The sequence below is a fragment of the Antedon bifida genome, chromosome 3, assembly GCF_963402885.1.
Source record: "Antedon bifida chromosome 3, ecAntBifi1.1, whole genome shotgun sequence".
Lineage (NCBI taxonomy): Eukaryota > Metazoa > Echinodermata > Crinoidea > Comatulida > Antedonidae > Antedon > Antedon bifida.
The window spans coordinates 29,285,523-29,299,997 of record NC_136228.1 but is presented as its reverse complement, the minus strand read 5'-3'; the positions used below and the strand labels follow the sequence as shown (position 1 = coordinate 29,299,997).

Genomic DNA, 14,475 nt, shown 5'->3' with positions numbered 1-14,475 from the left:
GCAAAAAAATCACTTTGAGATTTCATAATTTACCGTAATTATGCCATTTCCGGTTATGTGACGTAACTTTTCGGAATATAGGTGTATTTGGTAGCGAGGTTATTGATGTGTATGTGACGTTACATCCTGTCTTATGACGTCATTACAGCTCATTTTGCTGTACCCCTAATATCGGACATTCGTGCTTGTTTAAAGAAATTAATAAAACTCATATTCTTTTTCTTCTTATTGACGTTTACAATGGCTCTATTATACCTAGGCTACGGCAGGTGCCAGCCATTTTGGGGCAAAGAAAAGAATAGGCCTGAATGGTGGCCCGCAAACCAAAGATTCTGTTCGCCACGAACGTTTACAAAAGGTAGGCCCTTTTTATATTTTAATAATTATGTTAAAGATGTATTGTCCCTTTGACTAATTCCAAAAAAAATAAAAAAATAAATATTTCGAAAAAAAGTATCATAATAATTATTAACTTTCACCAAAAATTAGTCGAAAAAAAATCATAACTGAAATACAGACATTCAACGCGCTTGTTTGGCTACTCTGTATGCATAATCATAAAACTTTCTCGAAATCTGTGTGAAAACACCTTCTCAACCATAAGGAGTTGTAAACAATCCTAATTAGCATCATTCATAATGCATACTCGTGGTTTGAAATCTTTGTTTACTTTTGCTCGCGACGATTTTCCAGATGAAATGTAATCAAATTAAATTACCTTTTAATTACGTAAACTGGTTGGTTTTGGCTCAAATTTTTGACTTAAAGTGAATATCTCTATGGTTTGATATGGCCAATTTAAATTTTATTTTTTGTGTTTCAAGGGACAATACATCTTTAACTAAATGCTTTCATGGACGTATCGTGAAAATTAATGGGCAGAGGTCAAAACGGAAAGGAAAGAAAATGTTTATTAGAATTTTCTTTTTTTTTCAAATAAACTGATGAATATACAAATTAAGTAAAAATATATAGAACATACACTATGCCTACCTTCCAGACCGGTAAGTCAACATTTTGGTATGCGTTCATACAATCATTAACCTTTCAGATTTATTATTATTTATTAATACATTAGTTTCTTTAATTTTTCTTTATTGGATACGGTTATGTTCTCTAAACTAAATTAGGAATTAATCAATGAAGAGTTTACTCTTCCCCGGATCATTTATAGGCGATAAACGTATATATTTGCACCCAAAATCAGAGATGCCACGTTAAAATCGCCTGTGATATGTTCTTGTCAACAACCACCAAATTTATTTATATTTTATTAAAATGCATATATTTTTTTTATAGCCGAGTGTATAGCAATCCTGAATGCGTGGCGCCAGAAATTTATTGGTATTAAATTGGTACACATTCAAGAAGATTTATACTGTCAATGCAGTGATAAAAAAATATATATTGTAAGAAATTTCAATAAAAAACGAACACTTTTCTTAACATCTTTTCTTAAAGTATAAACAACATGAGAGACAACAGTAGTCTCGTTCACATGTCTCCCTGATTGTGAGCCACACTTGACCAATGGATAATTGGTCTGTTAAAAGAAAGTAAAATGTGAAGCAGTGGGTGTACAGTACCTTAAAAGTCATTAGCAGATGTTAAATAACAGGTCATTGTAGCAAATTATCTTAGGCTTTATTATTTACTATGTTTGGTTACTCTCTTTTTAGATATTGATGAATCTGAAGAAGAAATGTCAAGGACTTTAATCCGGGGATTTTTTAGGCATTGGAAAGCAGGTATATTTGAGTATAAAAAGTAAGTTGCGTATGAAAATTATAATTAAAAAAGTAAAGTTAATTTAAATTTTAATTTTGAGCATGGTTCACTGATAATATTTTGTAAACATACTATATTCTTGATGTTTCACTGAAACTCATGTTTGTTTCAGCTGCTCCAGGAACTAGTAAACAGAGGATGTAAGTATATGAATATACAGTATAGAATATAAAGAGTAATTTTAATGTTACGTGATGAAAACAGTAATTAACAAATGGAAGAGAGTGGTGAATGTAGTCCATTACATTCTTTTGACTTTTTTTTTTAATTCAAAGGTGAATAAATTTGCGAAGCATAACATTCCGGTAGTGATAGTTTCCTTGTATAACATCCAACTACATTGGGGTGGTAAGTGTATATTAATGTAATAGTTTACATATTTGAAATAAAGTATTAAGAAGTTAAAATGAATGTTAGGCCTACATTCTTTCGTTTAACGGATGTTTTCTCCTGCAATTTAGTGTCAATATATCTATCTTTAATAAGTGAGATTAAGTACTGTTCCATTTCCAACGATTAAGAAAAAACATCAACAAATATTACAATATAAGGTTGGATGTTAAGAGGTACAAGACATTAAACGGTTTTGTGTTTTTGATATAAGCAGTGAGTTAGGCAGATCATAAGTCAGCTCTCCTTAATTGCCTAAGTCACATAGCTGACTTAGGCAGAAACACAAAAAATATAGTATATTGATATAAGCAGTGAGTTAGGCAGATCATAAGTCAGCTCTCCTTAATTGCCTAAGTCACATAGCTGACTTAGGCAGAAACACAAAAAATATAGTATATTGATATAAGCAGTGAGTTAGGCAGATCATAAGCCAGCTCTCCTTAATTGCCTAGGTCACATAGCTGACTTAGGCAGAAACACATAAAATATAGTATATTGATATAAGCAGAATTAGGCAGATCATAAGTCATCTCTCCTTAATTGCCTAAGTCACTCAGCTGACTTAGGCAGAAACACAAAAAATATAGTATATTGATATAAGCAGAGAGTTAGGCAGAAAAACAAAAACAAAATTATGACTTAGACAGTATAATGATATAAGCAGTGAGTTAGGCAGATCATAATAAATAAATAATAATAAATAAATCATAAATAAGCTTATAACACAATATATGCTCATATATAGCAATATTATTGCATAATAACAGTATTTAAAAAAGTGCGTATTTTGGCCATTTTTCGAAAAAATCCCTTACTATAGTAGGCCTACAGAGATTTTTTTCAAAAAATGGCCATATTTCGACTTTTTTATTTTTTGACATAAATGGTTACTATACATCTATAAGATGCTTATAACACAATATATGCACATATATAGCAATATTATTGCATAATAACAGTATTTAAAAAAGTGCGTATTTTGGCCATTTTTCGAAAAAATCCCTTACTATAGTACAGGGATTTTTTCGAAAAATTGCCAAAATACGCACTTTTTTTTTTTATCAACTAATCATTTGTGTTGGTATTAATTAACAGTATTGATACAAAAATATATAAAATTATGAAGAAGATATTAACTGATATCAATACTTGTGATACTGATATATTGATATTAATAATATATCTTAGCCAAGGATTTTTCTTTAACATATAATTTTAAATTTTTAAGTGAAATTTTTATTTTTGGTTCCGATCTTCTTTCGAATTGTGAAAATGCTTTATTATTTTATTATGTACAACAATTTCTTGTTAATTCTGGAAGATTTGATTGATGTTTCTGTTAGTTGTTTTAAAATGTTATATTTGTTAATCTGAGGCGCCTTGAAGCTAAGGTGGTTCCATCTTTTAAGGCGCCTCTGTGTAATGTACTGAATAAAAAGAAAAAAAATATATATATATATATATTGATTAATTGTATTGGTTTTAATATATCGATTAATTGTATTGGTATTAATATATCGATTAATTGTATTGGTATTAATATATCGATTAATTGTATTGGTATTAAGATATCGATTAATTGTATTGGTATTAATATATCGATTAATTGTATTGGTATTAATATATCGATTAATTGTATTGGTATTAAGATATCGATTAATTGTATTGGTATTAATATATCGAATAATTTTATTGGTATCAATATATCTATATCGTTCTCGTTTTTAGGACCTCATGCATATCAGCTTTTCAATCACCCTCATTATACAAAGTTTAATAAATTATATACAACTTATTATATTAACTTTTAGCATTGTCATTTTTCATTAATTTGCCTTTAGCTGGATCGTAATTGTAAAAATAAAATAAAGAAAAAGCTAAAACAAAACGACAAAAGTAAAACAGCCATGGTTTAGACACAGAGCTAAAGATTGAGCATTCTCCATGTTTACACGATTAACACAATATCGGCATTGGTGCAATAAGATTATTGTCAATAATGTGCTCTATGGGAAATCTTTCAGTTGCAGATTATCAAATGATCCACGCGCTAGACAAGGATGTGTGTACACCGGTGCCATACGCGCTATCCTTATCAATGTATTAACCAATATAATCTAATGATAGTTTATCTATGGTTTATTGAAGGCACCAATGTACTTGTAATACATCTTCCGTAATAATTGTACAAGTATACTATGTCCCTTTAACAGCTGCTGCTTGTGTACCTCTATTATTACAATTAGTAGATAGTAACTAATTTCGAAGTGTACTAAAAAGTATAGTTGTTCGACCAATTTATTTTTTTACATGCCGTGCATGTTATTTCCTGATCAATACAGTTTGAAAAATCGATATTGTGATCATTTAAAAAAACTGTAGGCCTGCCTATAGTAAGGGATTTTATTTTTAAAAACATGGTCAAATTTCGATCCTTTTTATTTTTTGACATAACGCAAGATAATATTATCAGATTTATATATATTTGTATTTCTGACATAACTGATTATTTTTTCTGTGACATGCGCAGAATGACATCATGTGTTCAGAGAAATGTTAAACTTTGACCCTGACATAACTAGTTAAATTACTATGATGATACACACTATATACACATGGCAATATTACCGCATAATAATTGAAGTCGATATTTTGTCAATTTTTTTATAAAAAAATATTCTTTTCAAAGTAGATCCTCACTATTTTGCTTAAATCCAGTTTTTCGAAAAAATCCCTGCACTATAGTACAGGGATTTCGACCATGAGTAGAATCACGCTATGTAGTCAAACGTATTTGGAAAAGTCGATGTTTTGGTCATTTTTATAAAAAAAAATCCCTGTACTATATAGGCCTACATGGATTTTTTCGAAAAATGGGCAAAATACGCACTTTTTAAAATACTGTTATTATGCAATAATATTGCTATATATGTGCATATATTGCGTTATAAGTATCTTATAGACGTATAGTAACCATTTATGTAAAAAAATAAAAATAATAAAAAAATCCCTGTTATACTATACTAATCCATGTAATATATAGCGTGTGCAGAATTAACGTTTTGTTTTATAGGATACACACATTAACATACTGACCCACCACGAAGTAAGCTATTTATTTGCGTTCAAACTATTGCTAAGTCGCATGACAACATACAGGGCGCAGATGTAAGTGGTTTATTCATTCGAAAACGTCACATAAACTTTGAAAAGCAGTTTTAAAGCAAAGCTTTGCAAGTTGTCCCGCGTGGAGGAGAAAAGTAAATTTGTGGCGCCAAGTTTTACCCCGAGGGTGGTGTAGCTCACTCACTTGACGGTGATTTACTGACAACTGACAAAATGAGGGTTTGTTTACCTGCTGTACAATGGTTAGTGTTAATCTTCATTGTTTTTTTATTGGAAGTTGTTGATGGAGAGACAAAGAATTGGGACAATAGCATGGAAAGTCGAATCCTTCGCTTCTTTGGTTTGACACAGAAACCAAAGATTGGGGTAAACGCTACGGCTCCTCGCTATATGATTGATATGTACAGAAGAATAGAAGAACAGCACCAACACAACATCTTCACGACTAGTAGCAGATGTGGATTCGATGACAATGATATTCCGGGCAACACAGTTAGAAGTTTGCAAAATACAGGTATGTCGACTATACATTAGAAAAGATACCTCATAGCCGATACGTACACACAAAATAGTCTGCCATGGTAAGGAACGACAAATGTACTTGTATAGATGTACTAGACTACTAGGTCACGATTGAACGAAAAACGACTATAGTTTCTACCTACAGTATATTTCGTTGAACGAAAAACGACTAGTTTTGGTATAGGAGCAAGTGGATAACACAATTATTCACCTATCTATACTCGCTTTAGACGATGTAAAGTAACATAGACTTTAAAAGGCGGATACCTTTTCTTTATATTAATATTTTTTTGTGAAATAACTTGGATCGCAATGAATAATGGTAGTTGACAGACTACTTGTTGCAGTACGGGTGATACAACCTAAATACCAGCGAAAGTATTTTAACTAATTTTTATATAATTTCTACGTGTTTGTATGTAAATATCTCGCAGTGAGATGGTTGTATATCATTGTAATGGCTTGAAAACAATCATTCTTTAGTGCCCAGCCATTTTACAGAAAATTTTCGACCACCACGGCTTCTGCGTAACTGCCTATAAACCCAATGTAATACCGTAATAAATTATAAAGATCTATAGTAAGCATACGTTGCTGATACTGATATTTGACATTTAAGAAAATAAATCAAAAAAATCACCTTATTATTTTGTACCTTTTGCTTCTGATGGCCGTCATTTATTGCGCGCTATACGCATACCGTACGCGTTGGTCTATCAATTCAGACCTTTGCAATAAAGTGAATAAAGATATAAAGTATGTAGACATAGTAATACTAATTATTAACTTATATTTTTATTAATTAATATAGTGTATTATCATCATTTTATTGACAGGTCTGAGCATGCGTAAATCAAGCACCGGAAGTGGCCGTTACCATCAGTTACTTTCCTTCAACCTGTCAACAATCCCAGAGACCGAAAGTATAACAAAAGCTGAAATCAATTTCGGAATTTTTGAGAACCGAGATGAGGCAAACAAGCAGTTCAAGTTTCTCTTTACCAATTACTTAAACGAAATAAATTTAATGAAAACAATCTTCTTGACGATCAACCAATTTTAGAGTTTCATTCGTTGCATAACTTTACATCCGAATTTGACGAATACGCAGTCATTGATATTCTAGACCTTGTCGAGAAATTTCGCTCGCAATCGATGAAGAATCTTCAACTATACGTTGCTTTTCAATTTAGCGGTAATTCGTTAGAAAGCGAACGGGATCTGCTCTCTAGTCAAACGTCGCTAATCGTCGTGTCAATAGACCATAGCCAGTGCAAGAGTCGGATCCGGCGTGACGCAGAACCCGCAGACGTCCACAACAACAATCCTAACATCTGTAAAAGAAATCGACTACTCGTGAATTTCAAAGACGTAGGATGGGATGATTGGATTATCGCACCGATGACGTATCAAGCGTATTATTGTGCTGGGGAATGCCCCTTCCCAATGAACGAAAGACTTAACACAACAAACCACGCTATAATGCAGACTCTGGTCGTGTCATTAGACAAATCGGCCGCACCTCCCGTCTGTTGTACACCGACAAACTTATCACCGATTTCGATGTTGTATTTTGATACAAATGACAATGTTGTTCTTCGCCAGTACGAGGATATGGTGGTACAAGACTGCGGATTTAGGTAGACATTCCAACATGTACTGTTTACACAGTTCTCCAGATGATATGTTTATTTTAGTCAAATTAAATACACAAATATAACGGTATAATAAACGCAAAAACACGCTAAAATTGCTAAAAATAGGTAGCTTACTTGATACTATTGTTTACTCGTTGCAAACAACGTATGATGGGACTTGTTGAGAATATATAAATACTGCATTCCATTGTGGTCAAATCAGAATTATTATAGTATTTGAACAAATAGATAAGTGAGGGGAGGGGGGCGGGTGACGTAAGAAGGAAAACAATAAATAGAATGGCAACATGGAATAAAGCGAAACCACGGTAAAATAAAGGACAGAACGGCTTGTATAGAAAAAAAGGTACTAAAAACATATCATGCAATAGCAGGGTTTGATTCTGACCAAATGAACAGCACACTATATTCTCTCGTAACATCGGATGTTACCTCCAGACATATTTAATCCTAAATAGCACAAATCAAACCAATTTAGACAGCAATATTGCAGAATAGTACCGACTGAGTAATAATCCAATGTTAATCCTACAGGCATAGCAAAAGAGTTTCTTTAACATGTAAAAGATTGAATGTACAGTTCACTGTTACCTGAGGCCTTGTACTTTATAATCGACTTTTTAGTATTAAGCACACTTAGTGCATTCTGTTATTTCTATAGGCTCATTTTCTTGTCTAGTCGACCATTCAATATTATTCAATATCACATTCATGACTTAATTAACGGAACATCGCCAATTTAATTGTTTCTTTGTTCCTCACCTTGTGTGAGTGATGTGCAATATATTATTCGTACAATAAAGGGCCGGGGGTAGCGTTGAATGTTTTTGGACCAAATTAGGATTCGTGGTTTTGCGTGACGTAAGGGTCAGAGCGTGGATACGCCTGCGTATTTAGCGCGCTAAAGCTTAGTTCTCTCGCAAATGAATTGACCAATCACAAGCGAACACAATTAGGATAAGCCATCGTGTCGTGATTGGTCAACTCATTTGCGTTGCGCTTACGTATTTAGTACAGTACCGAATGAGAAATTATTTATTGTACGGTATTATTGACGCTAGAAAGTATGTCCTACGTTTTGGACCAATACTGATTTTTTTATTTAAATATATTGTTTATGTTTATCTTTTAGAACCGATAAGTTTGCATAAAACACGACAGTACGTGTGTATCTCCAACCAGGAGTATAACTTGGTACGGTGCATGATAACAAGTGAATGTTATTTGTTTGATGTATTTGGTATGTGTTCGATACAAGTGACGTCATAATGATCATTAATTAATCTAATTAATAATTAAGGAAATCGCGTTTGCTAACAAAATGTAAACATTTTTATATGGAGAAAATGTTAGGCCTACATTCTTTCGTTTAAATTTGTCTATACACAGTAAGTACACTTTGGTTGTCTTTAAAGGGCTATTTTCTTTGTTTTCTAGATATACCACAGTGAAATAGGTGACACATTGATAAAACAATTAATATTGATAGAAGAAAATGGTAGTAAATTACAATTTGTTAGTTTGGTACTATCATTTTTCAACACTTTGATCAGCTAGGCCTATACTCTACTCTACTCTACTGGACCGGGGAAGAATAAATTACTGAATGTAATTTCACTCTTCACTGATTAGACTAAAAGTTCTAACTCTTGTCAATGTTTGTTTGTGTAGTTATTGTATTACAGGCCTATACAGTTTAATCAATTGTATTTTTATATGCTGTATAATATATAATTGATAGTAATTTTAATATCTGGTATAATTGTTTTTTTATAGAATTTTTGCTAAACTGTTGCAATGTCAGCTGTTGCACACAAACAGTTGTTGAACAGGGTAAGGCTATATTATTGTTTTATTTAAACAGTTACAATGCATTTTTTTTGTAGAGCCCAGTGACTTAATTCACTAACCACACTAAAACTAAATAAGAAACATTAAAAAATTGTTCTTTTTTATCAACACTTAATCCACAAAAACTCTTCATTGATCTATATTTATTTAGGGAAACTTGGAAACTTCTTTTGTTAATGAAGAAACTCGATCAGGGAAATGGATGAAGACAGTGAGACCACGCCCTTCCGCAGAGTTAGACAACGATAAATCAACCTTTTAATTTTCTTTTCTTTTAGGATTTAATGTTGTCGTCAATTTGGGATGTTTCTATGATTCAACTTCAGTCAGGTGCAAAGATTACAGACGTTAGTGAACTTGAGGATGATAAAAGTATCAGTGGTGATAAGGCAATGATCGAAGAGGACGTTGCTAGAGAGGATCAAACTCTAAACGAAACTCGAACACCACATATAGAAAAGGGGTAAGACACATAATCGAAATTTGGCTACTGTCATGGGTATATGGTGCTTACAAGAGTATATGCCTATAGAGGCACACTGTGTAAAGGAACTGAGGATCCGGATGAAAACATTATTAAAGAAAGAAGGTATGGACGGGCTGAGTGGTGGCCCTCGCAACAGAGATTTTGTTCGCCGTGAAATATCACGAGGCATACCTGTACTAACTTCTAACCTCTGTTATGCTAATGAAACAGTACTTTCTGAAACAACAGCAGAAGGAACCAAAAGTTTAACATCAGCGATAAATGAGACTGGTAAATCTAAAACTGGAAATTTGTGGAGAGTTAGCAGATAAACCATACAAAATAAAAAGGTTTACCTGTTGCCTTGGGCAACATGCAAAGAACATATTGCTACATAGAGGTATGTAAAGTTGCTTTAGTTTTTTGTTGGTTGGTTTCTAATTACTAAATTACTTACACAGACACAATAATCTTTTGTAAAAGTTATTGAGAGGATTAGGGTTAGTACAAAAGGTATTTAGTTATTTTTTATCATAATTTTTGTCTGGAGGAAATAAGAGAGCTAAGTGCATGACGGGATAAATGTGATTTATAATTAGATTAGACAATAAATTTAAATATAGAGATGTTCTCTGAATAGAGGTTGACTGTTAAAAATATTCTCCTTGTTAATTTCAAGGGAAATTGTCCCCATATTAGGAATTCCCCCTGAATATTGGTTTCCCAAAAGAGGAGTTCTATTAGATATTTCACTTTATTCACTTCTGTAATATTTTTTTTTATATGTATCATAACAAACGTTTTGTTCCTTTTCTTTGAAAGATGTAAAACTTTAGATTAAAGTGAAGTCCAAGTGTAATCGGGTTATAATCCGGTATGCATCGTGCTATTGTAACAAACCAGCCATTTTGAAAATATGTGTGGAGGCTGTTGAGCAACAGAACAAATTAAAATAAAGTAGGCCTATAATTATTGTCATCATTTAAGTTTAATGGATTGGGAATCAAAGATCCAAAAGCATCGTTGTCTTATTGTCTGTGTACAAGTAATCGAAAAGTTTATAAAAAAATGGTTGAGCATTCATCTGAATGACAAACAAATCAATGGTTTAGCTTACGTTTTAGTACCAGCCAGAAATTTTTAGAAGACTAGGCAACCGAAATTTAATTGACTAATTTGTTTGTGGACACTATTTGGAACATTATTTCCAAGATAGACCAAAATGGGATTAGTAATGTTATTAAATTAAAAACAGTAACAACCTCCTAATCAACTCATTACTCTTTATTTGTACTCGGTTTTACCGTCACACCAAAACCAGTCCTGGGGACTTGTTTTGCATGTTTTTGGTGGACCATTTATGGCTCTTAAAACCAGTTCAGGCAAACTAATTTGAAAGAGGCGACAGGCTTGCTGAGTACTTGCTTGTACCTGTACACATGGAAGTCACCTGGTGATCAATATCATTATGAAAAGAGGATAAAAATCAAGTGTAATGGAACAAAGACACATCCCAGGGTTGACTGTGATACACATACTACTAGCAGCAAAGATGCGAAGAAAGCCAACATGAGTCAAACTGAAGTGAAGACAAGAGAAACTGAATGCTTGTCATTAAACAATTGGAGAGCAAGGAACCTTAGACTTTTTGAAAAGTCACAGTTTTGTTAACAAGTTTAGCTTTAGCTTCATTATAATCCAGTAAAGATAATTAGTAAAAACATGGTGAACCTAGCACAAATTGCAACAGAATTTGTTAATTGTCTGGTTGATATGGTCCAAATGACCAAAACTGGACAAAAAGTGATTTGATTATTATAAATTCAAACTATACCATTTTGAAGCTCTGTATCTACTTAACTGTTGGTTTTAGACTACTTAAGTGCATTACTGTATGAATAAATATAAATGTGATGTTTCCAATTAGCATATTTAAATTACCATAAACGTACATATGATGTCATAAGATAGTTATGATGTAAAATTATGGCAAAATAATGCTCAATTGGCATTATTCTAAAGGAAAATATATAAACGGCAGGAAAAATGTTTTAAATCTCATGAAAATAGTAGAACACATCCAGGTAAAGATCATCAACTGGGTATCAGAAGTTATATTGCAACTGCATCTTTTCATAACTGTAATAATCCCATTTATATTAAGTTTCTTGCATCTGATAACTTTATAAAAAGAGATTCTTAAGTTTGTAATGAGGTTAATGTGGTTTAATCCTATCATTACTCAAACTCTATCCATAATCTTGAGTTGGATCACCAAAGTACATATGCATCCAAAGTACATATACATAGAAAATGTTATAGTTGGCGCCGTCAAAATATCCAAAGGTTCCACCATATAGACAGCAATTGTATACTTCAACGACTTTTCTGATGTCTTGTTTTGGAAGGAACAAAAGATGTCAGTTCTTGTTTCGAATAATATTCATCCTTTTGATTCTTTGGAAGTGCAGCGCCTTTCTCATTCGAAATAACTACGAAGATTTTGACAGTTCTGAAATAAACTGTTGATTGAACAGTTATTTGCAAATTTGCTCCTCAAGATGTTTCTTTAACTACCGATTATTCCAGTGTTTTGCTTCTTCTGTCTTAAAACGCCATCACTTTTTCAATTATGGCAAAGTAATAGATTTCTATCTGTTCAAAGTTTCCATTCCATTTTCTCAACATTTTCTTTCAAGTTAGTTAAAGAACTGCTTGTTGTCGAAAATTGAAATACTAAAATTAGTATTGAAAAGTTTGAAACCATCTTGTTGTTCATCCTTGTTGGCAAATTATTGAATGTCCTTGTTATGCTCATTGAATCTTGGAAGCAGTATTTTAAAGATAAACATTAGGTCTATGTGCCATAACAAGTTTGAACAGCCTGAACCACAGACAATGGCCTCAATACAATATTTGTTTTATTATGCTTTACCAATGTAAATGAGATAAAGTTCTAAAAGATGTAGTTGTAGGAAACACAAAACAAGATGTGCTATTACTACTGTATGTGCTGAGTACAAATCAGTTTTTGATCTTGATCACAACCTTCTTAAGTTCTGTAGAATTACTATTTTCATGAGATTTTGTAAATGAAGACACTTAATGATCAATTTCAACAGGAAATATTTTTTGCAGTTTTTCTGCAGTTTTTTACATTTTCCCTATATGATACACTATGCCATTTGAGCAGTATTGTGACATTTTATGATGTCATAACTACAATATGATGCTATATGTCACATGGTAATTATGCTAATTGAAATGTTTAACATCACATTTTTTTTGGTAAACTTTGAATGATATTTATTTGGACCATGTCAAACAGACAAAACAAAATTCTGTTACAATTTGTTCTACATTCAACCATACTTTTACTGAACTATTAATCAAGCCATCTATTTTGATGTGCCTGAACGTGTTTAAAAAAGATAACATAGTCCGGTGGCAGGGTTATCATTACCCAGCGGGAACAAATTGCCATCCAACATTTCTACACCAGAATTTTCCGTAGATTTAATTACAACATATCATATCTATCTATATATAAGATCAAGAGTTAAATGGATAGAAGAAGGTGTACAAAATACTTGAGAATACTAGAGAAAAGTAACGGATCAAAAAAAACATATACATTGTAAAACCCAAAAGAAATATTGGGTGAAGAAATAAGATTTTTTGAACAACTATAAGCTAATAAGAGGATTTCCAAAGAAAATGTAAATAAATACCTAGATCATTTGAATGTGATTGTCACGGAAACCTGCAATTGTTGAATAATCTAGAGCAATTGATTATACAAAATGTGTGATGGCGTGTCATACTAATGTTTACTCTATAATGTACTGTATAACGTAATTAATATGCAAAGATACATGGCAAGTCGTACATATCGCTACAGAGAGAGGTTTAGTTAGTGTACTTTGAGTTAAATGTATTCATGATTTTATTTCATTTCTGGCTTGTAACATTATCATTACACAGTACCGGACTTCCACCTCCTCTCGCAATTAACGGCACTACAGATCTTCCCTATCTAGGCTCGTATATGGACTACGTCTACAGCCCTGGATTCTTCTTTAAAACATTTATAGCAAGACAGAATGTGTCATTGTTAACTATGGTTTTGTATCCGAAAATGTTGAAATGAAATAATTGCAATAATGTAAAAAACGATTTAAACTTTCAAGGAATTATCTTGCCTAGTCTATAAAAGATGACGCCATTATAGCACAACTTGCATATGATACAGTCTCTATTCATTGTTAGTAATTTCTGTGAAGTATCTGTTTAAATAAAAAAAAAACAACTCATGTGGATTGGTAAGAATAGATATAAAAATGATAAACCATATAAATTAAACTGGGTCACAGATCCAATAAAGATATTAGGAATCTACTTATATGATACAGAATTATGCAAAGAATTAAATTGGGACAAAAAGTTAAATTTTGAAAAGTTGTTATACATGGAAAGCAAGGAACCTTAAACTATTTGAGAAAATCAGTTTTAAAAAATTTAGCTTTAGCTCAATTAATTTACAATGCATCTTTAATTGATGTTCCAGAAAGTGTTGTTAAAGGATAACACAGCTTTTGAATTACTATGGAATGGAAAAAAGGAAAAATAAAAAGGAAAACATTAATTGGTAAAATAGTTAATGGCGGCATT

General features: G+C 32.1%; 1 protein-coding gene across 1 annotated transcript; it reads left to right on the top strand.

Annotated features, from left to right (window-relative positions):
- Positions 1 to 985: 985 nt before the first annotated feature.
- LOC144837310 (univin-like) lies at positions 986 to 8,503 on the top strand. The gene is made up of 6 exons (XM_078692360.1): positions 986 to 1,004; positions 1,300 to 1,344; positions 1,680 to 1,748; positions 5,585 to 5,821; positions 6,666 to 6,802; positions 6,856 to 8,503. Exons 1-6 carry the CDS (start codon positions 986 to 988, stop codon positions 7,471 to 7,473), a joined length of 1,125 nt encoding a protein of 374 aa, XP_078548486.1. The 3' UTR covers positions 7,474 to 8,503.
- Positions 8,504 to 14,475: the final 5,972 nt, after the last annotated feature.

What these genes read in the sequence shown, in the direction of transcription:
- LOC144837310 (XM_078692360.1), top strand. An exon ending in GTGGCGCCAGAAATTTATTG is followed by an intron (nt 1,345 to 1,679) that starts GTATTAAATTGG and finishes CTCTCTTTTTAG; the next exon opens with ATATTGATGAATCTGAAGAA. An exon ending in TAGAAGTTTGCAAAATACAG is followed by an intron (nt 5,822 to 6,665) that starts GTATGTCGACTA and finishes TTTTATTGACAG; the next exon opens with GTCTGAGCATGCGTAAATCA.